General features: G+C 51.6%; 1 protein-coding gene and 1 long non-coding RNA gene across 3 annotated transcripts; one reads left to right on the top strand and one right to left on the bottom strand.

The window, feature by feature from the left end:
• Window positions 1–55: 55 nt before the first annotated feature.
• On the top strand, window positions 56–11,405 carry LOC139039193 (uncharacterized). Of its 2 annotated transcripts, XR_011492476.1 has the most exons (3): window positions 56–172; window positions 6,421–6,606; window positions 10,875–11,405. It is a non-coding gene; the product is annotated as an uncharacterized lncRNA (long non-coding RNA). The 2 variants fall into 2 exon arrangements; XR_011492475.1 differs by lacking the exons at window positions 6,421–6,606; window positions 10,875–11,405 and adding an exon at window positions 696–1,385.
• FADS6 (fatty acid desaturase 6) lies at window positions 4,779–26,943 on the bottom strand. The gene is made up of 6 exons (XM_070480004.1): window positions 26,701–26,943; window positions 25,916–26,082; window positions 8,292–8,472; window positions 7,336–7,523; window positions 5,944–6,123; window positions 4,779–5,179 (listed from the first exon to the last, which is right to left on the bottom strand). Exons 1-6 carry the CDS (start codon window positions 26,861–26,863, stop codon window positions 5,030–5,032), a joined length of 1,029 nt encoding a protein of 342 aa, XP_070336105.1. The 5' UTR covers window positions 26,864–26,943; the 3' UTR covers window positions 4,779–5,029.

Genomic DNA, 26,943 nt, shown 5'->3' with positions numbered 1-26,943 from the left:
AGCCTATCCCGGCTCGCTTCGGTCCCAGCCAATCACAAGCCGGGTTCAAGCGCGCCTCCCCGCCCATTGGGTCATAAAGACGAAGTTCGGAAGTCTGGGAAAAGGGTCTTCCCGAGGCACGCTGGCTACCCCGCTTTTTATGGCGCGTTGTACATGGTCTGACCCCGACGAGGTGAGTCCTGGTCGGGCCAGGAAGAATTTAACCTCGGTGATCTTGTTGCGTAACCGTCCTTCCCTTTACAAAGATGAGGGACCAGCAGGAAGGTCTTGCCCTCCGTACTAAGGACAGAGCCAGGTCTCCCACCCTCGTCCAACAAGCTGGAATAGACGGAGGTGAATTTTGCACTGGCCCCGAGTGCAAAATTTAAGAGGGCGCCAAACCGTCAGAAATCGAGGTAATAATATTGTAATGCAATGTTTTAAAAGATGAAAATAAGGCCAAAAATTCATCATGAACAAAATGTATTTTAAATGACAGCCCTAGTGACATCTGACCCAATACTCGTGATGCCGCCTCCCCCAACCCCCCGCCCCAAGTGCCCTCCTGTCACGCACATCCTTGAAGAAGCCTTCCCTGACCCGTCGTCTCCCAAGCAGGGTTAGCGCCCTTTTTTGTCCCCTCAACACTCCAGCTCCTCATTACTTATTAAACTGCTTTATCATTCTTAAGTTATCTTTTTATTTGACATTGTCAGCTAAAAGAATAATGCACAATGTACACGTTGTGAGTTCAGTTTTATTCCGGGACCTTACTGAGGAATGTTGCCCAGGAAGACAGCCTCTCAGATTACTCTGAGACACTGCTTCAAAGAGGTAAGGGAGGAGCCAGGATATTTATAAACTTGTTTTTTTTTTTTTTTTTTTTGCTAGAAATAACATGTAATCAAGCATAAAAAGATTACTGTTAACCACAAAGAACAGACATCTTGAGTTAATGATTTTAGTGCTTTTCCATGTATGGGAAGACGCAAGAATCTGGGGTCACTGGAATTTTTCCTTAGTTATATAACTTAACTATCTGGGGGCCCAGTATATCTAAAGCACAGGGCTTCCCAGGTGGATCAGTGGTACAGAATCCACCTGCCAGTGCAGGAGACATGGGTTCGATCCTTGGGTCAGGAAAATCCCCTGGAGCAGGAAAAGGCAACCCATTACAGTATTCTTGACTGGGAGATCCCATGGACAGAGGAGCCTGGAGGGCTACAGTCCAGGGGGTCCCAAAAGAGTCAGACACGACTTAGGGGCTAAAACAACATACAAAGCACGGAACACTTCCTGTTTTTCCCCATCATGAATTCCCCTCAGGGAACATTGTTGGTGAGTGACTGCAGGAGCTAATAGCTTGATCCTTGTAGAACTGGAATGGCAGACTTTTTTTTTTTTTTTTACAAAGTATGATGAACAGAAAACTGCACAAACCATAAGTGTACTGGTTGATGAATTATCACAAGATGTAACCATGACTTAGATCAAGAAGTAGAACTTGGCCAGCACTTGCAGGGGCTCCTTTTGCCCCTTCTAGACACTTCCCTTCCCTTTGCTTACTTCCCTTCCCTTCCACTTACTTCCCTTTACTGAGAAGTAAACACTGCTCTGATTTCTAATAAGTCATTGTGTTTTGTACTCCTCCCATCAGACCAGGAGTAGGCAAGCTACAGTTTGTAGCACAAATTCCTCTCACCACCTGTCTTTGTATTGTATAACCCACAAGTTCATGACTTACATTCTTAAATGGTTTCCCTAAAACTAGAGAATAATATTCTGTGACATGTGAAAATTACATAAAAATTTTTTTTTTTTTAATTTAGGGACTTCCCTGACAGTCCAGTGATTAGGACTCAGTGCTAAGACTGCCAGGACCCATGTTTGATACCTGGTTGGGGAACTAAGATCCCACAAGTCTCACAGCATGGCAAAAAACAGAACACAGTGATGTTCATTTCTTTACATATTGTCTCTGGCTGTTTTTGTATTTTCATGGCACAGTTGAGTAGTTGTGACAGAAACCATATCATCCACGAAGCCCCAAATATTTACCATCTAACATTTTACTGAAAAGGTTTCTCGATTCCTGCACTAGACAATAAGCTCCAGCAGACTGGGGCCCAATCACACTTTTGTATCCCCTGAGTTTGCACACTGCCAGGCACAAAATGGATGTACATGAAGAGTTTCTCTTAACATTCCATTTATTATCCTCTCACATGGGAGGAAGAGATGGAGACTGAGGATAGACACCCTAGAAAGCCCTAGACTGCTCCCTACCCAGAGGTGGTATCTCTGGTGGTTAAGAGCAGGAATTCTGGAGTTGGACACACCAGGTTTGAATCTTTCTTCCTCCACGTACAAGCTATATGACATTGATAAGTTCAATCTCTCTAAGGCTTATCTTCACAATATGAGGGGGAAATAGTAACAATTTCTTGTAAAGATTAAAGTTAGATAGCATAGGAACTTCTCTGGTGGTCCAGTGGCTAAGACTCTGAGCTCCCAATGCAGGGGCCAGGGTTTGATCCCTGGTCAGGAAACTAGATCTCACATGCTGCAACTAAGACCCAGCAAAGCCTAATAAATAATTTTTAAGTTAGACAGCACAAGTTAAAAATGTGCCATAAGTTCTGAATTGATGATAGCTAACATCATCATAAGTATTATCCCCTCCAGTATGTCTCTGTAAATTAGACCTTAGGTCTCTGCAGAGCCCTCAAAGGGCTTCCTTCACTCTTGTCATCTCTCATTTCTCAAGGCCCAGTCAATCCCAGTCACAATCCCAGAGTAACAGATAATTAAGCCTCAAAGTGACAGAGCGTTCTTGGGGGCCTGCTGTGTAGCCAGGTCTGGTACCAGGGCCTCCAACTTCAGCCTGTTCCCCACTCAGGCCCAGATCAATAACACTGAGTCACTGGTTGTATTAGGATGGTTTTAATCATTAGCCAGGAGGCCTGGAGGTGCAAGGGGCCTTTTCTGATGTTGCATTTTTCATGTGGAGAATTAGCAGTTTGATTAATCACATTCCTAGACCTTAAGGCCATTTCTGAGTTGCTAATGCATTTCACAAGAGCATCAATAACATATAGCAGAGCAGTAGGCGGAGGAGGCTGCCAAGCCTGCCTCCTTCCAAGAGGGCTGCTTGGATCCAAAACTGCTCTATCAGTCAGCCTCCCAGCAGGAACCAGATGGCATGCTCAGAGGGGCTGATTGAAGAGAGTTTAATGAAGAAACTTTGTGCAGAGGTGTGGCAGGATGAAGGATGTGCTGAAGCCCCCCCCCCCCCCCCCCCCCACGGAGGGGACAATCAACAGCTGGAAGACACTTTCACCCTAGGCCCTGAAGGAGCAAAAAGAAGGAGCTATTCTGGAAGAAGCAAGAGCTGCAGCAGGAGGAGAGGGCACTGGCCAGGAGCTGTGGGCTTCCAGAGAGAAGGGCAGGGTGGAGGAGAGGGGAATGGACCTGGCCAGGCAAGTGGGAGCTACTCAGCAGAGCCGCCTAAGGCCACACCAGTGACCGGTGCTCTCACGGGACCAGGCTCAGAGAATGCCTTCGCCTGCCCCTCTCCCCTCCACCCACCCCACGTGCTGGCATTCAGCCTTCCCTTTATCAGGATCAGCATGCCCTTCACCTCGTCCAAGGACTTCACTGAAAAACAAGGTGATCATGCACTTAGAACTGACTTGTGTGTCCTCAACCAGAGGGTTTTTGCCACCTGCCCCCCAACCAGGAGACATTTGGCAATGTCTGGAGACGTTTTTGATTGTCACAACTTGGCATCCTAGTAGATAGAAGATAGAGATGCGACTAAACACCCTACAATGCACAGGACAGTCCCCAGTGACAAAGAATTAGCTGGCTAAAGCATCACTGCCAAAGTGAGAAACCTGTTTTAAACTTAACTTCTCTGGCCTCCTGTCAGAGGCCCGGCCTCCTTCTCTGACTCTCCCCCAGCCTCCAGCTGGGCCCTGCCTCCCACTTTCTCATCCAACCTCCAGGCAGCGCTGCTCCCGCCTCTCTCTCCAGGCCGCCAGCTTTGGGCTGGATCTCAGTGGCGTCCCCACTACCTAGGCTCTTGTTCTGGCTGGCATCAGTCACTCCCTTATATCTCCGCCTCACTCTCAGGCTGCAGACATTCCTTTCACAGCTAAGCGTAGCCCTTGACTCCCAGCTCTTGTGTCTGAACCCCATCCCTCTCCCCCTCCTTCCTCTCCTCTCCAAGGCCATCTGACCTCCAGCGCCAGTTCCCATAACCCCTCTCCAGCCTCAGCTACCCTCCCAGTCATTTTCTCTCTCTCCCAGTTGAGAATTCCTCCACCCCTTGCAAATAACACAAGCAAAGCTGACTTGGAGAGCTAGCCAAGGTCCCGCTCAAGGCTACTTACCCCCTTGCTATCCTCATCTGCCCTGGAGCCTTCCCCACAAAACACACACTTTGATCTCACAGATGCTGTGGGTCTCGGGAGCTGCTGAGCCCAGGGTCTTGCACAGGCTTCCTGGCTGAGATACTAGGAAAGTCTGCTGGAGGTAACCTCTCCCTGTGGTCCCTCGGGAGAGGGCTCCTTTGGGGCCGGAACCTCAAACAGCACATGAAGGAGTAGTGGCCAAGTCCAGAGCTCCCTGGCACCAGGGAGGCCCTCGCCAGGGGGCAGGTGGACCCCTCTCTCTTGGTGCCCCTCCCGGCCTGCCCCCAACCTAGAGCCTCTCCATACCCCTGTCCACTAGCCCTCCCAAGGCTCAGAGCGAAAGCAGGAAGGAATCCAGCTGTTTGGTCCTGAGATGAAGCTGGCTGAGGTCCAGACTGAGCAGAATGCCCAGCCATCTTTATTCCAGAAAAGCAAGCAGAGCAGGTGACCCCCGGAACCCCCGGCGTGAGCTCCCTGCCTCACTATCCACCCGCGCCTCCGCACTCTGGTGGAGCGAAGCACAGCCCCTGGGTGGCGGCCGGCGCCCTCCCCGCCCCAGGGGTGGCCAGCAGAGACAGGAGCGCCAGGGCTGGGCCCCCGGGAAGGACAGCGGGGTGGCCGGGCTGGCCCGCCCCTCACTGCAGCCCCACCAGCTCTGTGATGGGGGGGGTCTGCACCATGAATTCCTCGTAGCGTTGGAGAAACAGCCGGAAGCGAGCCAGGTAGGAGTCCTCGTTGTATGGCAGCTGCTTCTCATGGAGGAACCGGGACACCACGGGCTTCACCTGCCAGAAGGTGGGCGGGAGGAGACACTGCAGGTGGGCGCATCCTCATGGGGGCTTTCCTCTCCCAGCCCCCAGCTCCCATCTGCTTGGTCCCGTGATGCTGGGGAGGAGCTGAGGGGCTGGGAGAACTCCCGCGTTTCCAGCAGGCAAGGGAAAGGGGAGTTTTCATCCCCAGCATTCTTCTCCGGGGATCCTGACTATCTGACAGTCCTCCTTAGCATAGGGGGATAAACTCCATCTCTCCCTTTCACCAACCATACAGGTACCTGACATTTCAGGTCCATTTCTCCATTATCTTCAAAACCTGTCAATGTAAGCAACGTATCTGACTCTTTGCAACTCCATGGACTGCAGCCTGCCAGGCTCCTCTGTCCATGGGATTCTCCAGACAAGAATACTGGAGTGAGTAGCCATTCCCTTCTCCAGGGGATCTTTCCAACCCTGGGATTGAACCCAGGTTTCCTGCATTGCAGGTGGATTCTTTACTGTCTGAGGCACCAGGGAAGCCCAGGCACGGCTTAGTCCCATTTTACAGATGCGGAAGCTGAGGCTCAGAGGTATTCAGTTAACTTGTCCAGAGTCACACTGCCAGATCAGAAACCCAAGTGTTTCTGATCAAAAGCCACACTGCTGCTTGTTCCCCGAGCGGCCCTTTCCTGGGAAATTCTGGCCAGGTCAGTTGGTCAGAGGGCCCTGAAGGGGACTCCCCCTCCACCCTCAGGCAGCTCCCTCATCCAAGCCCCTCCAGCCCCACCCTCATCTACCTTCAGGCACATGTTGTCGGAGAGCCTGGGGAAGAGGTGGTGTTCCACGTGGCAGCTGATGAGAGAGTGGCCGAACGCCCAGTCCAGCACGGGCAACCGGGGCAGGTTAAGCACCCCCAGGCTCATCATGTGGATCCGTCGGGGCTTCTTGTCGGGGGAGAACATGGGCAGCCCGATGTGCTGAGACAGACAGGAGGGTCAGGCCCTGGGGCCAGGCCGGGCAGACCCGTGTGTCCCCACCCCGCCCCGGCACCCTCAGCCGGCACCCGGGGCCCCGTGGGTCCTTCTGTCCGTCTCACCTCCTGCCCCGTCAGCACCCTGTCTACCCTGTGCTGAGCCTCGCCCATCCCTGGACCACTCCCCCCGTCAGCGCAGCGAATGGGAGTCTGGGTGCCCCTCTGACCCCGTGGTCCTCTGAGTCCACGGCTGCCCCCCACTGTCCCTCACGTCCCTGTGCCTTCGCTTCATCCCAAACAGACCCTTCTCTGCTCTCTTTTCAACAATCAAAATCCTGCTCATGGTTCAAGAAACGCCTCCTCTGCGAGGCGTTGTCCTCAGTCTAGAGGATGTGGAAGTGAATGGGAACTTCCGGTCTCACAGGACAAGCGAAGGGAACACAACTATGGGACTGCATCCTGGGATTAAGGCATTAATGGCTGTGTGGTAAGTGCTAGGTTGGGATCCTCACTGGTCCAGGGAGCAGGGAGGGGACCATCCCCATGGAAGTAGCCCCAGAACTGAGCGCTGAGCTGCCGGCCTCCCACAAAGACCTCCCATCTCCAGCTCCCCCAGCATCTTACCTAGACACATGCCCGCTGGGATCTCTGTGATGGCCCTTGTTTCACTTCCCTCGGGCTCATCACAGTAAGAGCCGAGGCTCGGAGCTGGGGTCCTATTCACTTGTGTCCCTAAAGAGCTTAATCAAGTAAACTCTGCACATGTGCGTGCAAGGTCACTTCAGTCCTGTCCGACTCTTTGCACCCCTATGGACTGTAGCCCACCAGGCACCTCTGTCTATGGGATTCTCCAGGCAAGAGTACTGGGACAGATTGCCATGCTCTCCTCCAGGGGATCTTCCCAACGCAGGGACCGAACCCGGGTCTCTTACGTCTCCTGCATTGGCAGGTGGGTTCTTTCCCACTAGTGCCACCTTTGCACAGAAGCTGCTTAATAAATCTCCCATTCATGCTCAAATGGCAGCCAGTGTTGAAGGGAAGTAAACTCCTTACCTGAGACCAAAACCCTCTGTGATAACCCTCAGGGAGAAGGGCAGAGGCTAAGGGTAGAGAGGTACGTCACCTGGTGGCCTCTCTCTCCCTAGAATCTAGAGTCCAGCTGCAGCCAGGCACCCCGGAGGCTGGTCCCCACGCCCCCCTCCCCAGTGGGCCTCACCTGGAAGATGTTGACGTGGAGATAAGGGTGGGCCAGCAGGGACCTGGTGATGAGCATGCAGGCCAGGGCCGAGCCGGGGCTCCGGAAGCCAGACACGTTCAGGAGCAGCCAGTATTGAGAATAAAGGCCCAGGGAGATCAGGCCCAGAGTCCGCAGGGCCGTCCTGAGCTCCACCTCTCTCAGCCGCTCTGCCAGAACGGGCGAGAGATTGGGGGAGAGGGGGTTGGCAAGGTTCCCATCCAACATATGCAGGCTCCCTGGTGGCTGAGTGGTGCAAACTCGGGTGACCGAGGTAGTGACAGCCCTGAAAAGTAGGTTCATTCTCTTTTCTTTCCCCCTCTGGCTGCACTGTGTGGCTTGCAGGATCTTAGTTCCCCGACCAGGGATCAAACCCAGGCCCCAGTAGTGAAAGTGCCAAGTCCTAACCACTGGACCACCAAGGAATTCCCTTTTTTTCCCTTTCACCCATTTTTAGAATAGAAAACAGAGCATTAAGCAACCTGAACGAGGTCAGTCTGATACTAATAGTAAGTGGTGGCATGTGGCTTGAGCCCTGAGCCCCTTAGGGCCCTGCTCCTTCCACCTAACGATATTGCCCCTATGAGACTAACAATTATAACATACAACAGAGGGAGGCCTTTACAAAACACTGTTACATCATCTACGACCTCGTTATGCTTTCACACCATCCTTGAGGAGCAGGTAAGAACCTGAAGTTCAGAGATGTTAAGCTACCTGCCTGTGGTCATCACCCCCCAGTAACCAGCAGACGCAGACTTGGCCCCAGCTCCAAAGTTCTGTCCACCCTGCTTGGGTGTCTCAAAACGTTTCTGTCTGGTCTCAACCCAGGGCTCCTCGCTTCCTTCATGAAGCCTCCACGAAGGCAGGAGAGGGGGGAAGGGAAGGGGGGTGGGGGGGAGACCAGGTCTTTGCAGGGCACGGCCCGGCTTACTCACCCACAGCCACCAGCGGGGTTATGATGGGGATCAAGAAAGGAGCGAGGAACATGTAGACGTAGCGGTTGAGGCAAGGCAGCCTCCACGTGCTTGAGTCCCCCAGGCCCAGCACGTTGGTGTAGCCGTGGTGCATCTTCACGTGTCCATACTTGGCGTACTCCGCAGTGAAGGACGTGCATACCTGGAGGAGGAAGCCAGAAGCGGGGCGGGGTCCACATCACAGGCGAGCAAAGCTGGACTTTTGGAGTCTTGAAAAGACACTCCTTCCCCAGACCCTGCCTTTCCAGGGCCTTCCTGCCTTCCACCCCCAGCTCATCGGCCTTGACCATCAGCTCTCGGGGATCTAGGACAGCAACCCCATCCTGGGACTTCCCTGGTGGTCCGGTGGTTAAGAATCTGCCTGCCAATGCCGGGGACACGGGTTCGATCTCTGGTTGGGGAACTAAGATCCCACATGCCTGGAGGCAGCTAAGCCCAGTGTACCCCAACTACTGAGTCTGCACACTCAAGAGTCCGCAGCACAACCAGAGAAGCCCGTGCGCTGCAGTGAAGAGCCAGTGAACCACAGAGAAAGATCCTGCGGCTGGTGCCGCAGCTAAGACCTGGCGCGCGTGTGCGTGCGTGCGTGAGCGTGCTACGTCAATTCGTTGGTCCATACTGACTCTTTGCGACTCCATGGACTGTAGCCCGCCAGGCTTCTCTGTCCGTAGGATACTCCAGGCAAGAATACTGGAGTGGGTCGCCATGCCCTCCTCCAGGGGATCTTCCTGACTCAGCAATGGAACCCGCATCTCTTGTCTCCTGCACTGGCAGGCAGGTTCTTTACCACTAGCGCCACCTGGGAAGCCCCTAAGACCCGATGCAACCAAATAAATAAACTTTTTTAAAAAAAGCAACTGCATCCACTCAGCATGATGCTGCAAAGCATTTGGGGGCGGGAGGCCAGCAAGTCTGAGAGGGCCGCTGGAGGACTGGACGCACCGAAGGCAAAGCTCCAGGCATCTGATGGCAATTATTTCCTGAGTGTTCATCGTGGAAACCTCTGCACCTTCATGACGCTGCTTTGCATCCTGAGCCCCCCGCAGTGAGGGGAGTCTCGGGAGGAAGAAAGGCCATCTTCTGAACCGTCCCTGAAGGTGGCACCCAGGGTAGAGTTAACTTCTTCCTAGAGGTGACTCTTTGCCATGACCCTACGTGGGAGTCTCTGAAGCTGGTAGCCAGCAGCTGCAGCAGCTCCGTGACGCCAAGAAGAGCAGTCATTCTGAATATAAAAGAGGCGCCAAAGTGTTCCTCATGCAGATATATGCAAATTAACACACCCAACCTCAGCCTCTTCCAATATTTTATCCAAAAGCCAGAAGACTTTGCTAATTTTATTGAAGATGCCGCCTGCCTATTTCCTTGAGGATGTGAAGGGCGTCCCAATGCCAGTCACTGTGAACACCATAAACACAGCAGAGCAGGGAACTTCCCTGGTGGTCCAGTGGTTAAGGCTGCAGGCTCCCAGGGCAGGGGCCACGGGTGCAGTCGCGGATCCCTAAATGCCGCACGGCACAGTCAAATAAATAAAAAATAATTTTTAAAAAAGTAAAACATAATCAATTATTTAAAAAAAAAAAAAAGGACCAAACAGTTGGTTCACAAAGGAGCAGTTGCCGGGATCTGGCAGGGCCTCCTCAGAGGCCAGCCTGCCTCTGCCCAAGGCTTGCAAGTGTATTTTGAGCCTCACGGTTCTGTAACTGGAAAAAAGCAACTGGGCTTTTGTTGTTGTTGCTATTTTTAATTTAATTATTACTTTTTGGCAGCTCACGGACTTTCTTGAGGGTGGCTTCTCTTGTTCCCGAGCACAGGCTCCAGGGTATGTGGGCTTCGGTAGTCATGACACACGGGCTTAGTTGACCCTGGGTATATGGGATCTTCCCGGACCAGGGATCGAACCTGTGTCCCCTGCATTGGCACCACAAGGGAAGTCCGTGACTGTTTTTAACTGCTGTTTTTAACTGCTTTCCTTCCTCACACTTCTGTGTGAGGCCGAGCTTGTCTGCATTGCTTTTTGCTTCAAGAAATGTTAGCTGCCCTCAGCAATCTGCTCTTCCTTCTTGCCCTTCCTTTTGGCCCTGCTCAGACTAGCAGCTGATCATGCTTTGAGCCAGAAACAGCCTGGGGCCTGAACCCTACTGAGCATGGTAGGAACTTGACCTCAGGGGCCTGCAGGGCCAGGTTCTCAGCCACATACCCAGACCAGAGAATTGGGGGCAGGGGCCAGCATGTGTGTAACATGTGGTTTGTGACTCAGCACAGGCTTCCGGAATCTGTGTGACCTGCCTTTTTGCAAGAATAAATAAGAACAGATCTAGGGGAACTTCCTAGGTGGTCCAGGGCTGAGACTTCACCTCCTAATGAGGGTGTTCGAGTTTGGGTTCCATCCCTGGTTGGGGAGCTAAGACCCCACTGCTTCCCAACAGAGGCACAATTGTAACAAATTCAATAAAGACTTTAAAAATGGTCCACGTTAAAAAAGAAAAGAAAAGAAACCCAGATTTGAGTCTATTTCTATATACTGGAATTCTCCCTCCCATCTAGATGTTCTTTCCAGAATGAGGGGGAACACGGTGGGCTTCGGAGGAGGAGAGAGACTGGACACCAGGCTCGGCGTGTATCACGTGTACCCATCAAAGGGCCGGGGGACAGGGCCACGCGTTACAGACGGTCCTGCTACAAAAGATTATTTACAGGCCTCGCCCAAGATGATCTCCCATCCAGACCCAGAGAAAGTTCCAGAAACTTCTTGATATCACTACCCTCTACGACCCTCAGGCAGACTTAAGAACCTAGATCTCTCAGCCTCACTCAGTCTCCTCAAGTGGCCAAAGTGAGTGTGGGGTAGACGTCAGTATAATTCCCCTCGACATCTCCTCTCAGCGACAGTTGGGGGACCCACCATACCCTGGAGCCTTTGAGTGGCAACTACTGGAGCCCACGCGCCTAAAGCGCAGCAAGAATCCCCAGCACCATAACGAAGAGTATCCCCGGCTCACCACAACTAGAGAAAGCCCATGAGCAACAGCGAAGGCCCAGGGCAGCCAAAAACAAATAAATAAAAATGAAAATAAATCGGAGCCCCTCCTCAGATCTCTCATTCGTTCATTTAGTTGTTTATTCATTAAGCATCCTCAGACCTCCACCAGCAGCCAAAAGTAGTTCTCTAACTTGGTACTTTTTAAAACATTTTATTTTTTGAACAGGTAATATGTTTGCATAATTCAAAAAGTACGCAGGGTGGGGAGGGGTCTTCTTCCTACCCCACCTGCCAGTTGCCCCATTTTCCTCCTGGGAGGTGAGGGAGGTTCTCTATCTCTCTATGTGTCCTCTAATATTTTCCTCTTTTAATTTTTAAACAAACAATACTTTGCAGGATTGAAAACCGTCATTATGAGATTAGGACACAGAGTTGGGCTTCAAATAGATCACTAACTGGATCAGAAGGGAAGGGGCAGGATGAGGCAGGTGCCAGGCTGGAGGCTGGAGGCGTGGCCACTGAGAGAGGTGAGAGCCAGAGGGCAGGGTGGAAGGAGGGATCTGGGGCAAGGAGGAGGAGGAGGAGGCAATCAAGACAGGAGCCAAGTCTCCAGCTCAAGGCCTGGGGGGTGCGGCTCACTCTGGAGGTGGGGACAGGAGAAGAGGGCCACAGGGTGGGCAGGGTGAGGAGGAGGGGCTGGGAGTTGACCCACAGGCAGGAGGGGGACTGTGGGCTGGGGTCTTCCCCGCTTTAGGTTTGTCAGATAAAGTATAGGACACCTGGAGACGTACTTGCTGGTCCCGTGGCTAAGACTTCATGCTCCCAGTGCAGGGGCCCTAGGTTCATCCCTGGTTAGGGAATACCCCACATGTCGCAACTAAAGATCTCACATGCTGCAACTAAGACCTGGCACAGCCAAATATACATTTTTTTTAAGTATAGGATGTGGAAACAGAAATGGCAACCCACTCCAGTATGCTTGCCTGGAGAACTCTATGGAGCCTGGTGTCTTACAGTCCATGGGGTCACAAAAAGTCAAACCAGCAGCTGCCTTCCCACCCCTGGGCCCAGCCAGCCTGTCCTGACAGCGTCTCCTCCAGACGCTCTCACCAGGGGTTCTCAGCCTCACCACTGTTGCCTTTGGGGACCGGGGGCTTCCCTGGTGGCTTAGATGGCAAGGAATCTGCCTGCAATACAGGAGACCTGGGTTCGATCCCTGGGAAGGGAAGATTCCCCTGGAGGAAGGCATGGCAACCCACTCCAGTATTCCTGTCTGGAGAAGCCCATGGACAGAGAAGCCTGTCAGGCTACAGTCCATGGGGTTGCAAAGCCTCAGACACCACTGAGGGACCAACACGTTCACACTTTTTCGTTCCATATCCTGTGTATAATAGACTACCAGCAACCTTGGCCCCTACCTGCTAGATGCCAGCAGCACACACACACACACACACACACACACACACACAAACACAGACACACCCTAGTCATCACAGCCCAAACACCTGCAGACACTGCCCGTATCCCTGCCACCCTCTCTCCTCTCCGTGTTCCCACGGCCTCCACACAGCCGCCTTCACCATCTGCCTGCCCTGGCCCTGGGCTCCACCGTGTAGCAGCTGAGCAGTCGGAGGCAAGTGACCTAACCTGCCAGACCAGTGTTTCCTCATCCACAAAGTCAGGGTGATAATAGGCTTGACCTCACAGGGAGGCGTGATTTTAAGATAATTGACATCAGCTACACAGTAAGCACCCAGTAAGGGTCAGTTGGTATAATTAAGGCTTCTATTATTTTGATGTCATTCATGTGTGCCTGTTTACCCACTGGACTCTGAGCTCTTGGGGAACCGGACGAGGGTTCTGCTCACCATTGTGTCCCCAGCACTCAGCAGACGGCTGGGCCGGGAGCGAAAGCGCGATGATTTTGAGCTGCTCAGCCAGTGCCCACATGGAGCCTCAACTACCGACACTGTTTCAGTTCCTACATCTCCCCAGCAAACCCAGCTTCCCTCCACGTCTCCCCTCCCCGCTGGGCAGCCACGGGCCCCCGGGAGCAGCCCCACCCTTTTCTCCGAGCCCCCCCCCCCCACCATACCCACCCCAGGACATTCACCAGGCTCAGTGCTACCACCCACAGAGGACCACCCGATCCTGCTCCAGCATCCTTGGCCTCTGGGGGCCCATGTGCAAGCCCAAGGGGGCCAGGCTTTTGGAGCCCCACAGTTGTGGGAACTGCCACACGACCCTTGCAAGTACATTCACAAATCTGCACACATGATCAAATCGCACAGACACACACACACCAAAGTCAAGGTCCTGGCGTGCTGAATTGCTGTCGTTTAGCCACTCAGCCGTGTCTGACTCTCTGCGACCCCACAGACTCCTAGCCTGCCAGGCTCCTCTGTCCATGGGCTTTCCCAGGCAAGAATACTGGTGTGGGTTGCCATTTCCTTCTCCAGGGGACCTTCCTCACCCAGGGATTGAACCCATGTCTCCTGCACTGGCAGGTGAATTCTTTACCACTGAGCCACCAGGGAAGTCCTGAATGTCAAATGTTGAATGACATTTTAAATATATGTAACTATTCAGGGAGACTAGGTAAAGGGTCCACTGGACCGCTCTGTCCCCTCTGATCCGTTTTTGCAGGGTCTTGTGAATCTCTATTTCAAAAGTACAAAATTTTTTTTTTAAAGAAGTATATTTTGTACTACAGATCTCTGAGTTTGCCTGCTAAATATTTTTTTTTAATTAAAAAATTTAAAAATCACAGTGAAGCATACTCAGAGGACCACCCCTCGGGGTTCAGGTGGGGCCAAACAGAAAGAAGGTCAGAGACGGCCCAGAAGATGAAGGCCACAGTGAACTGGTGGGAAGAGAATCGGAGTCATTCCTGCATCATAATCAGGCTGGGGGTTCTGGGCTTGGGCTGGGTTTCCACAACCACCACAGGGGACTGGAATGAAGGTGACAGTATCCCCCCGGGTGACACCCCCTGCCCTAGGGCAGAGCCGGCCTGGGCTCTCTGTGGACCAGCTGCGACACCACCCCCGTAGCACAAAGCCGACTTTAAAAGGAGAGTTGGAAGTTGAGACACAATGGGGCTTAGTAACTGGCACGGCCTGTTCCCTCCCACTTAGGGGAACATCTTGACTGTGAGTGACTTGCAAGGGAGTCCCTGAAGCCCTCCTGATTACAGGAGTTAATCTTCTCCAACTAAAAATAGAGTTGCCATATGATCCTGCGACCCACTCCTGGGTGTGGATCTGGAGAAAAGATACATGCATCCCTGTGTTCACTACAGAACTATTTACAACAGCCCAGACATGGAAACAGACTAAATGCCCATCGACACATGAATGAATAAAGAAGATGTGGTGTGTACATACATAAATATATTATATGATAATATATACTATATGGAACATAACATGTGGTTATATTATAAGATTTGATAATATATATTTTATGGAATATTAATCATAAAAAATAATGAAATAATACCACTTGCAGCAACGTGGATGGACATAGAGATTGTCATATTAATAAGTTAGGATGAGAAAAACAAACACCATGTGATAGATATCACTTGTATGTGATAAATTTATCTACAAAACAGAAACAGACTCACAGCCACAGGGAAAAGGCTCACAGACTCAGGGAACAGATTCACAGATACAGAGAACACCCTTGGGGTTGCCAAGGGGGAGAGGGATGGGGGAGGGACAGGGAGTTTGGGGTCAGCAGTTGCAAACTACTCCGTAGACACGGGTGAAAAACAAGGTCCTACTCTATAGCACAGGGAACTATATTCAATACCCTCTGATAAGCCCTAATGGAAAAGAATATGAAAAAGAATGTGTGTATGTGTGTGTGTAACTGAATCACCATGCTGTATAGTAGAAATTAACACAACATTGTAAATCAACTATAAATTAAAAACTAAACTTTTCCAAGCTTCAGTACCTGAACCATGGGGGCCTGCCCACTCCAGCCTGCCCCCTACATTCTTGTGGCCCTTGACAGGCAGTGCCCAAGAAGATAAGCGGAAGTCGTCATGACAAGGGGCAGGCAGACGAGGGTAATCCGTGGGCAAGGGAGAGGATCAGAGGTGCACGGAATGGAATGGAACGTTAGGGTGTAGACGGGAAGTGAGTGTTCGGAGGGAAGTCAGTCCTGGCGTGAGTGCGGTATATGATTTTGGATACTTTAGCAGAGAAGCAATAGCAACCTGGATGTCAGCCGCCCCCGCCATCCTGCCCGCCCTCCCCTCAGACCCAACGGGTCAGAGAGGGTGACCTCTCTCACCCCCAGCTCTTGCCAGCAGATCGTGAAAGAGGCCTGGCAAAAGCCGGGTGCAGTGACACTCAGTCGACACCTGAGGCTGTGACTAGGGGACCAGATTCTTCTATAGTGATGCTGGCTCCTGCAGGTCAGTTTGGAAAGAGTGCAGGCAGTTGACAAGCGGAGGATGAAAGAGAGACAACGAGAAGTGAAAGATGGGGGAGCCGGGGATCCAGGAGGGTCCCAGGTAGTCCACTGAGATCCTGCGTGGCAAGAGCTGGTCGGTCCTCTGCGTGATGCAAAGGACAGGTATGGTTCAGGGCCTCAGCAAACAGCCCCCTCAATACAAACACACACACAGCTCCACTGAGCTTTGTTCAAGTTGGTCAAACTTTCAGTTAAAAATCAACAACGCTGGGCTTCCCTGGTGGCTCAACGGTAAAGAATCCGCCTGCCAATACAGGAGACATGGGTTCGATCTCTGGCCCAAGAAGATCCCATGTGCCATGGTGCTACTCAGCCCATGTGCCACTGAAGGGGGAAGCAGACAGAGCTGGGTTCCGTCTTAGGCCAGGCTGCGAACATCAGGCTACACACATGGTCACCCTCCCAGTAGAGTCCGAACTTTGGGCCCTGTGTCTATAGAAAGGGCATACCAATGGAAAACCAGACCCCCGGATAAAAGAGCCTCAGGACTTGTACTTGGACGATCCGTTGCCTAAAAGAATATGCTAATTATCTCTGTAACAGAACAAAGTGGTAGATTCCATTATGTTTATCAGGATATGGCCACAGGCCTGTTGATAAATATCCAGTTTATCTAGTCTTGTGACACATGAATCATGGGTTAACTTTGATCGAATCTCTCTTTTACCTTGTCCAGACTAGTTTTAAGGAATTTGGGGAGGTACACAAATTCAAGGAATTTGAACAAGTACACTTAGGGTATATAAGGTTTTCCTAAAAACCAGTCAGGGTCCTTGGCTAAGAAGAGACTCTGCCTTGGGCCCGCAGGTGTAATAAACTGCACTCCACTACCTGCATTGTCCTTCTGAGTGAGTTTGTTTCCCGGAAGGCGTGGCTACAACATTTGGTGCATGGGCCGGGAAATTCCTCACTTTGAGGAGACAAGTCCCATTTGGGACTACTCCGAGGCCTTGCGGCTTGAATCTTCTAGAGGGGGGAAGGCGCCTCGCCCTTCTGGAAGGATTCTGCTTCTCAACGCCCGGACCTTTCACGTTAGCAGGTGGTGGACGGTAGCAGGGGAACTGAGCACTCAGGTGAGGAGGAACCCACCCGGCAGGGTGGAAGAGGGGGCCTGATCACCCCCCTGGGAGGGACTAGAAGGGGCGCGGACCCACAGGAGCCTGGAATAGGCAGGTGGTGATTGCTTGGTACACAGGAGCGTGCTAGGGCTTAGGGAGCGAATTTGTGAAGGTCATTTAGGAGGTGTGTCCACGCTGTCTCAGGGAAAATTATTACCAGCGATCGCCAGGGGATTTTTAGGATAGGAAACTGGTCCTTGTATGCTCATATTCTGCCCTCCCCCAGGAGGTGTCCTGTCTGCTGTGAAATTCTTGACCCCCTTGGAATTGTCAGGCTAGAAGGAGGGGGATACATGAGTATGAATTGGCTTTTCCAGAGAGATGGCCTGGGACATGGGATATTTAACCCATCTATGTTTTCATCCACACCTGATCAAGCCCACCAAGGCAGAACAGACTTTAAGGGGGAAAAACAGTCTTAGACCACGTGGTGTTCTGGTTCAGTAGTGCTGACCAGCAGGTGAAGACACGCCGATCCCCCTTCTCCCTCTGGGATCTGGCAGGATTTGGACGGGGATGACCTGACCCCTACCCCATACTGGATGATGGCGCGCCTGCCGGCCCAGTGCTCCACCAGGACCGGAGGCCGCCTTAATGCCCAATCCAGGGCCAGGAAGTTCCTGCAGCAGCCGCTGTTCCTCCGCCAGCTCTCCCGGAGGAGGTCGTAGAGCCGCCACCTCGGCGGGCTCCGATCCCGGTGGCAGAAGCCTCTAGCCAACACTTCCAGGATCTGGCTCCAGCCGGAACCGCCCAAGCAATACCCACCTCTCCCGCGAGTACTGACAGGAAGGGAAGGGAGACGCTGGAATTAAGCAGAGACTGCGCTCTGTCAGAGAGCCGGAGGGAGCGAAAGAGAACAGATAAGAGATTTGCAATGCTAGCTCCTGCTCTGGGAAAGTCTATCTCTGGCAGAAAACCTCCTCTGCCCCCCAGGAACAGGACAGTCCTTCAACCAGTCCCAACGGAGGCCCAGGGCCCCAAACCAGTGTGGCCGGTGCCGAGGTTTTGGCCACTGGAAGAATGAATACCCTAAGGCAAGGAAGGAAGAGGAAGCTCCTGCACTTCTGAGGCTTGCTGGAAATGAAAATTACTTGGAAATTAACTAGGGCTGCGGGGCTCAGAGATATCAGGTCCCCGAAAGCCCATGGTAACCTTAAAAGTGGGGGACCAAAACACTGATTTCATGGTGGATACAGAAGCAGAACTGTCGGTGGTAACAAAACCTGTGGCCCCACTGTCCAGAAAGACTACCGCTGTAACTGGGGTATCGGGAGAAAAGATGATTAAATCGTTTGCCAGCCCAGAAAATGGGCAGATGGGGGGGGGGGGCACCAAGTGATTCATGGATTCCTCTACATTCCTGAGTGCCCAGCACCCCTGTTGGGAAGAGACTTGCTCTCCAAACTAGGAGCACAAGTGACTTTCTACCCTGAGGAGCGGCCCACCTTCTGGACGGACTCTATGACTTATTTGCTTTCTCTCTCAATACCACCCCAAGATGAGTGGAGGTTGCATGAGCCTCCAAAGGAAGAACCGGGTGGGCCGGAAGAGCATGAGAGAGAGCTAAATCAATTATTCCCTGAGGTCTGGGCAGAAGACAACCCCCCTACCCCCAGGCTGGCTAAACATCAAGCCCCAGTGATAATAGAGCTCAAACCAGGCACCATCCTGGTTAGAAAGCGCCAGTACCCGCCACCAATAGAGGCCTGGGCCGGCATACTGCCTCACATCAATAGATTGAAACAAGGGGGCATACTAGTATAGTGCCAGTTGGTTGGAATATGCCGATCCTGCCAGTCAAAAAGGAAGAACGACAGGACTATAGGCCTGTACAAGATCTCAGGCTAGTCAACTAGGCAACTGTGACCTTACACCCCACTGTTCCAATCCTACACCTTACTTAGCCTCCTCCTGCTGAGGACTAAAGTTTATACTCGCCTAGATCTCAGGGATGCCTTCTTCTGCGTACGCCTCGCCCCAGTATCACAGCCCATCTTTGCCTTTGAATGGGAAGATTCAGTCGGGGGCACCTAACAACAGCTCATCTGGCCTCCCCCACGAGGGTTTAAGAACTCCCCAGCCATCTTTGGGGAAGTCTTGGCTTCGGACCTGGACTCATTCCATCCAGAAGAGTATGGATGTTGGCTCCTACAATACGGGGATGACTGGCTGCTGGCTGCTGAGACCAAGGAAAAATGTTGGGAAGGGACAAAAGCACTGCTCCAGCTGCTGATGGAAGCAGGTTACTAGGTGTCAAAGAAGAAGGCACAGATCTTCAAGGAGGAGGTAAGGTATCTGGGGTTTGTCTTAAAGAAGGACACAAGGTCCCAGACCCTAATTGGGTCCTATATACTGACGGCACTAGCCTGATAAAACAAGGACAATGGCTGTCAGGTTAGCCAAAGCGGAAGGGACCATCAAGACTGAAAAGGGATGGTGGGAATTGCCAAATGGCAAATTATTGGTACCGGAAGAGCTGGCAACACTCTGGTAAGCCAAACACACCAAGCGACCCACCTAGGCCATGCTGCCTGCTCACAGGTTAACGCTGCCTCTCGGGTATTCAGACAAAACCTCCGGGTATTCAGCTGAAAGGCACGCTGCCCCTTGAACACCTGCGAGTGGACTTCACTGAAATGAAACCTGTACCGTTACCTGCTGATCATGGTATGTACGTTCTCGAGATGGGTAAAAGCTTTTCCTACCTGGACTGGAAGAAGACAAAAAGAAAGGCCATGAGAAAATACTCGAGGAGATAATAGCTGAAAACTCCCCTAAAATAGGGAAGGAAATAGTTACATAGGTCCAAGAAACCCAGAGAATCCCAAACAGGATAAACCCAAGGCAAAACACCCCAAGACACATATTAATCAAATTAACAAAGATCAAACACAAAGAACAAATATTAAAAGCAGCAAGGGAGAAACAACAAATAACACACAAAGGGATTCCCATAAGGATAACAGCTGATCTATCAATAGAAACTCTTCAGGCCAGAAGGGGATGGCAGGACATACTTAAAGTAATGAAAGAGAATAACCTACAACCTAGATTTCTGTACCCAGCAAGGATCTCATTCAGATATGAAGGAGAATTCAAAAGCTTTACAGACAAGCGAAAGCTGAGAGAATTCAGCACCACCAAACCAGCTCTTCAACAAATGCTAAAGGATCTTCTCTAGACAGGAAACACTGAAAGGTTGTATAAACGTGAACCCCAAACAACAAAGTAAATGGCAACGGGACCATACCTATCAATAATTACCTTAAATGTAAATGGGTTAAATGCCCCAAACAAAAGACAAAGACTGGCTGAATGGATACAAAAACAAGACCCCTATATATGCTGTTTACAAGAGACCCACCCCAAAACAAGGGACACATACAGACTGAAAGTGAAGGGCTGGAAAAAAATATTTCACGCAAATGAGACCAAAAGAAAGCAGGAGTCGCAATACTCATATCAGATAAGATAGACTTTAAAATAAAGGCTGTGAAAAGAGATAAAGAAGGACATTACATAATGATCAAAGGATCAATCCAAGAAGAAGATATAACAATTATAAATATATATGCACCCAACATAGGAGCACCACAATATGTAAGGCAAATGCTAACGAGTATGAAAGGGGAAATTAACAATAACACAATAATAGTGGGAGACTTTAATACCCCACTCACACCTATGGATAGATCAACTAAACAGAAAATTAACAAGGAAACACAACCTTTAAATGACACAATGGACCAGCTAGACCTAATTGATATATCTATAGGACATTTCACCCCAAAGCAATCAATTTCACCTTTTTCTCAAGTGCACACAGAACATTCTCCAGAATAGATCACATCCTGGGCTATAAATCTAGCCTTGGTAAATTAAAAAAAATTGAAATCATTCCAGTCATCTTTTCTGACCTACCTGGACTGAAAGAGCATCAGAAGTAGCCCGGTGCCTGCTTAGGGAAATAGTTTCCAGATTTGGATTTCCTACCAGCATTGGATCAGACAATGGCCCGGCTTTTGTAACTGATTTAGTACAACAAGTAAGCAAAACTTAAACATCAAATGGAAACTGCACACTGCATATAGACCTAGAGTTCTGAGATGGTGGAATGAACCAACCGGTCTCCAAGTGGACCATAGAGACTGACTGCTCCTGGGTGGACTTGCTTCCGACAGCTCTGCTCAGACTCAGGATGACCCCACAGTCCCAAGGCTATTCTCCACACAAAATTGTGTATGGAAGGCCTCCTCCCATAATAAAACAGGTGTCAACAAATTTGCCTCAGGTAAGGGGGGATAGGATTTTGCAGCAGATGGACCTGGGTAAGGTAATAAATCAGGTAACTAATTTTGTACAAGAAAGGGTGCCGTTCCCCTTTGGGGAACAGATTCATGAGTTTACACTTGGTGACCAAGTATGGGTCAAAGATTGGAAACTTGACTTACTAGCCCCTTGGTGGAAGGGCCCTTATACTGTTATTCTAACTACCCCTACTGCAGTTAAAGTTGCAGGTATTGTCCCTTGGATCCATCATACGAGGGTGAAGACAGCATACTACGCAGACCCAGGAAACGCTGAGTGGACTACACAGAGGGACCCTGCTGACCCTCGAGAGACTAAGACCATCCCTAAGAAGAAGGAAAAGAAGATCCCAGACCAGCCCCTTGAGGATGAAGCCACATAATCAACTCCTGCTGCTTTGGTCTCATCAACGTGCACATTCCTATACCAACTTCCACAATACCTCCAACTGTTGGGTTTGTGGGGCTATGCCTCTGTCTGTGATGGATGGACTTCCCTGGGGGCTGTCACTGCTCCACCAAGGAGATTTTAAACCACTCTGCTCTTTTCTGGGACACAATCATAATCTCTCCCTGTTCTCTGGGTATAAGCCAGACCTACAGTCAATAGACTCAGGTCATAGGGTTACATTTGATATAAATGCCAGTGTAACAAAAGCCTAACCTACAACAAGCCCCAGCAAATCTACCTTATTTACATGCTAGGTGGACAAGATCTGTGTTTCAATGGTATGAGTATATTGCTGCCTTATTCGTACCCTCTATAGGGACAACAGATATTATGATTAAAGTAGAGGTCTTGACAAATTTCACAAAACAGGCCCTCCTAGATAGAACAAAAGCCTTCCAAACCTTAAATGAAGAGCAAATCCAAATGAGAAAAGCGGTAATTCAAAATAGAATGGCTTTGGACATACTCACAGCGGCTCAAGGAGGGACCTGTGCTATAATTAAGGTTGAATGTTGTGTATGCATTCCTGACTTACCTGGCAATGTATCAACTGCTTTAGATGACATGAAAAAACAGGTAAAAGCAATGTCAAATGAAAACATTCCTTTCTGGACTTCGGTCCTATCTTGAGTGAAGGGCGATTGGTGGAAAACTATATTTACCATTGTTATAGTTGCCTTGATAGTTCTGCTTTGTGGACCCTGAATTTTACAATGTATTATGAACTTTGTAACCCGAAGGTTGATGTCATTCTCCCAAATTGGAGGTCGGAGAGCCAGGGTGCAATATATCCCTGTGCATGATGCTCATAATATGAGTTAAGAACATCAAGAGGGGAGAATGAAGGAGGAAACAGACAGAGCCGGACTCCATCTTAGGCCAGGCTGTGAACAGTAGGCTACACGAATGGTCACCCTCCCAGTAGACTGTGAACTTTGGGCCCGGTGTCTATAGAAAGGGCATACCAATGGAAAACCAGACCCCCGGGATAAAAGAGCCTCAGGACTTGTACTTGGACGATCTGTTGCCTAAAAGAATATGCTAATTATCTCTGTAACAGAACAAAGTGGTATATTCCATTATGTTTATCAGGATATGACCACAGGCCTATTGATAAGTATCCACTGTTTATCTAGTCTTATGACACATGAATCATGGGTTAACTTTGATCAAATCTCTCTTTTACCTTGTCCAGACTAGTTTCAAGGAATTTGGGGAGGTGGGTTTGAGCAAGTACACTTAGGGTATATAAGGTTTTCCCAAAAACTGGTCGGGGTCCTTGGCTAAGAGGAGACTCTGCCTTGGGCCCGCAGGTGTAATAAAGTGCACTCCACTATCTGCATTGTCCTTCTGAGTGAGTTTGTTTCCCGGAACGCATGGCGACAACACCACAACTAATGAGCACGTGCTCTAGAGCCCGGGAGCTGCAATTTCTGAAGCCCTCACGCACGAGAGCTCTGTTGCTCTTCAACAAGAGAAGCCACCGCAATGAGAAGCCAGCGCACCGCAACTGGACAGTAACCCCAGCTCGCCACTACTAGAGAAAAGCCCATGCAGCAACAAAGATCCAGCACAGACAGAAGTGAAAAAAAAGAAAAAACAGAAAACTAAAGCATTTGATTAAAGCAATTTCTTTAAAAAAATAAATGCTAACAAACAGAACAAAACAAGTAACAAAAACCACTAACCTTTCCCTTGCAACTGACTGTGGGTTCCCTCAAGAGGAAAAAAAATGTGATGGGGGGCAATGGGGGAGCTTGTTACTTGGAAGCAGGCATTGAAGAGTCAGGCCCAGGCCCTAATGACGATCTAGGGTGTCTCGTTTAATAGTCACACTGGTTTCACAAAGGATGTAACATTATTATTCTCATTTATTACATGGAGAAACCAACACTTAGATGCTAAATTAAGTAACTTGTCCAAGGTCACAAAGTCAGTGTGGCCAAGGTGGCCCCGACACTGTCCGCTGCCTGGTTGACAGCAGGAAAGAATCCACGCCCCACCCATGCCAGTGGCCGAGGAGGTGGAGCTGTCCCCTCCTTCCCACCGGGAGCTGAATCTTCCCTGAGGTTGGCCAGAGTCAGGGCCATGCCTTGAGGCACGGGGGGCAGAAGAGCAGAGGCCTCCCACTCAGGTTGCCCCTGAGCAATCTGTGATCTGCCTGCGGCATACCAGCCGTCACAGCTCAGGAGTGGAAGCCAAGCCTCCCCCACTTCATGGGGCTCACCCGCCTCCAGGCTGTGACCTTCCGGCAGCTCGCTCTTCCCAGGACTTTGTCCCCAGGTCCCCTGCAGGGTCACTGTCAACAAACATTGAGCTCAGCCCTGTGCCAGGGACTAAAGAGGCAAAGATGAGGCCACTGCCCTGGGTCCCAGGGGACAAGATGAGGTGCAGCTACTAGGCTGCCGGGGTCCTTCCAGGAGGGTCCTGCGCTGTGGTTCAGCTGGAGCCCTCCATCTGGGGAGCCTGGGAAGACTCCACCTTCTCAGCCGCCCCCGGGCCCCTGGGGCTCAGTGTAGCTTTGACAGAGCCGACATGATAGCACAACATGCCTGGTTCCTCCCCTACTTGTGATTACAAACTTGGGGGGGGGGGGTCTGACCCTGGCTCGAGGGTTGGGTCTGTACCTTAGAGTCTGGCTGAGACCAACGCTCAGGGGTCCCTGGGAAGAAGAGTGTCTTGAAATGGACCCTGAGGACCCATTGGTTCCCCTTGTCCTTTTTAAAAAGTGTATTTCTTTATTTTTATTTATTTGGCTATGCTGGGTCTTTGGTGCAGCATGTGGGACCTAGATCGCTGACCGGGGATCAAACCCAGGAGCATGCATTGGGAAACCTGCATTGGCATCTTACCCACTGGACCAGAAGCCCCCCCTTCTCCTTTGCATTTTAGAAATGTGTGCAGGGATTTCCCTGGTGATCCAGTGGGTAGGTCTTGGCGCTCCAAGTGCAGGGGGCCCAGGTTCAATCCCTAGTTGGGAAACTAGATCCCACATGCTGCAATGAAGACCAAAGATCCCGAGTGCCACAACTAAGACCTGGAGCCAAATAAATAAATACTTTAAAAAATAAAAAATTAAGGAATCTCCCTCCCTTTAAGGGAAAAAAAAAACAACAGAAATGTGTGCAGGTGGGAGAGGTGGGTTTGGGGAGGATGAAGGCAATGGAGGGCGCTAGACAAACAATGCTTCCTCTCATCTAACTCATGCACTATAATTTTATAAAATGTCCTGTGTGCGTGTGTGCACAGTTATGTAAAGTTATATAACTTTATTAAAAGTTAGTAATTGAGGGACTTCCCTGGTGGTCCAGTGGTTAAGACTTTGAGCTTCCAAGCAGGCGGTGAGGGCTGCATCCCTGCTTGGAAAACTAAGATCCAACCTGCTTCGTGGTGCAGCCAATAAACAAATAAAAGGTCTTTTTTAAAAAAGTTAATAATTGAGTTGATTGGTCACAGTAACCAGTTCCTGGTAGAAAAGGACAGTGTCTGGTACCAGCTTTCACGTTTGTTCATAAGGGACCCAGGGCCCACGGTGGGGGGTCACCTGGAAGGGAGGGAAGAAGGGGCGCTCAGAGCATCAGAGACAAGAGACTGGTCCAGAGAGAAGGGGAACTGGGCCAGACACCTTTGCCTTCCTGACCACGCCCACAGGCTGAGGCAGGCTGGGGAGACGGTGGAAGAAGCGGGGCAAGAGTCAGGAGAGAGGAGGGACCCTCTCAGTACAGACCGGGGGAAGCAGAGGGCTTCGAGGAGGCTCCACCATCGCCAGGTGTCAGGAGGTGGGGGCTGCTGTGGAACTGGGGTGCTGGGACAGACACCAGGCCCCTGCTCCCCCTGCCTCTGTCCGTGGCTCACATCCCAAACCCCAACTGCAAAACCAGGACGCCCGAGGGTTGCAGCCAGGCCCTGCCAGCTGCAGGAGTCCTGGGGGGAGTAAGAAGGTCCGCCCTCCTGAACCAGTGCTGCAGAGAAGAGAGCCACCCCCAGGATAAACCGGTGCTCGGGCCGCGTCCACGGCCTCAGCTGAGCACTGGTCATTCCTCATGCAGCCCTCTCCCCTCTCAAGGGCCTGGGGTCGTGCACACATACAGACACACACAGACTGTAGTGCAGGCAGGCAACACGCTTGGGCCCATGTGCCAACAGCCACAGCTGCTGACCCTCCAGGGCTCACAGGGCTGTGCACGCCTGGATTCTCACACCAAAGCCCTGCAGCGGCTCCCACCCAGGCCCAGGCTCACCTCCACAAAGAAAAGTGTCCAGACCTTGCTCCAGCCTCTGGACTCGGTGAGGGCACCATGAGTGGCCAGGTGGCTGCCCTTGACGGTCAGTGTGTAGTGGCACACCCCGAGGATGGTGATGCCCAGGGCAAAGACCAGGGGACTGTCAGAGCGCAGGCACAGGAACCCTGCACGAGGAAGAGAGAGTTGGCTGCAAGCAGAAGAGGGGTAAGGGCGGCAGATCTTTCTCTGGTTCTTGGAGATCTGGGCCCAAATGCCCCAGCCTGCACCCCTGGAAGCCCGGGCCAAAGAGGGCCCAGCCCTGGGGACTGCCACAGACAGCGGTGTGGCAGGTTCCACGAAGGCCCAAGCGGGATGGCTTGGCTCCCTCTAAAGGCTCTGAGACAAGACAGAGCCCCACTGACACCGAAGAGGTCGCGGGAGTCTTGTTTCTGCGCCTCTGCCAGAGGAGCAGTGGGGAGAGGGCACGGTGGGGGGGCCAGACCAGGCAGGACCAGGGAACACGCCCCTCGCCCCCTCCCCCAGACAGCACCCTCCCCCTCCCCAGGCCATCTCATCCCCCGACCCCCACCCCACCCCCGCCTCTCCCTGATCGGCTCAACTTTCTCCTCCACTGCCCTTCATCCATCAGGGCACCTCCGGGTACACAAGTCAGGACACCCCAACCAGACTTTCCGGGCTGACCCTCTGTCCTAGGGTCCCGGGCACGCGCCATCTACCCCATCCTGCCACCCTCCCCCACCGTCCAGCGGGCCCCGCAGCCCCCAGTGCCCCGTGTCCCTCACCGGGTGGCAAGGCGAGGAGGCTGAGCGCGAGGATGGCGCAGTCCACGCCGTGGCGCTCCCACCACGAGCTGGCCCTCACCACCTCCTGCACCCGCGCCTCCAGCTCGCCCAGCAGCGCCTCGGCCCCGGCGCTCTCCCGGGGCGCGCCCCCCGCCGGCTCCATGGGCTGCACGCTCGGACTGGGAACCCGCCGAGGACTCGGAGGATCCGGAGCGTCTGCGGCGCCGGGCGGCAGAGGCGCCG

This window comes from Odocoileus virginianus, chromosome 17 (assembly GCF_023699985.2).
Source record: "Odocoileus virginianus isolate 20LAN1187 ecotype Illinois chromosome 17, Ovbor_1.2, whole genome shotgun sequence".
NCBI classification, from domain to species: domain Eukaryota; kingdom Metazoa; phylum Chordata; class Mammalia; order Artiodactyla; family Cervidae; genus Odocoileus; species Odocoileus virginianus.
This window is presented reverse-complemented; position numbering and strand designations above follow the sequence as displayed.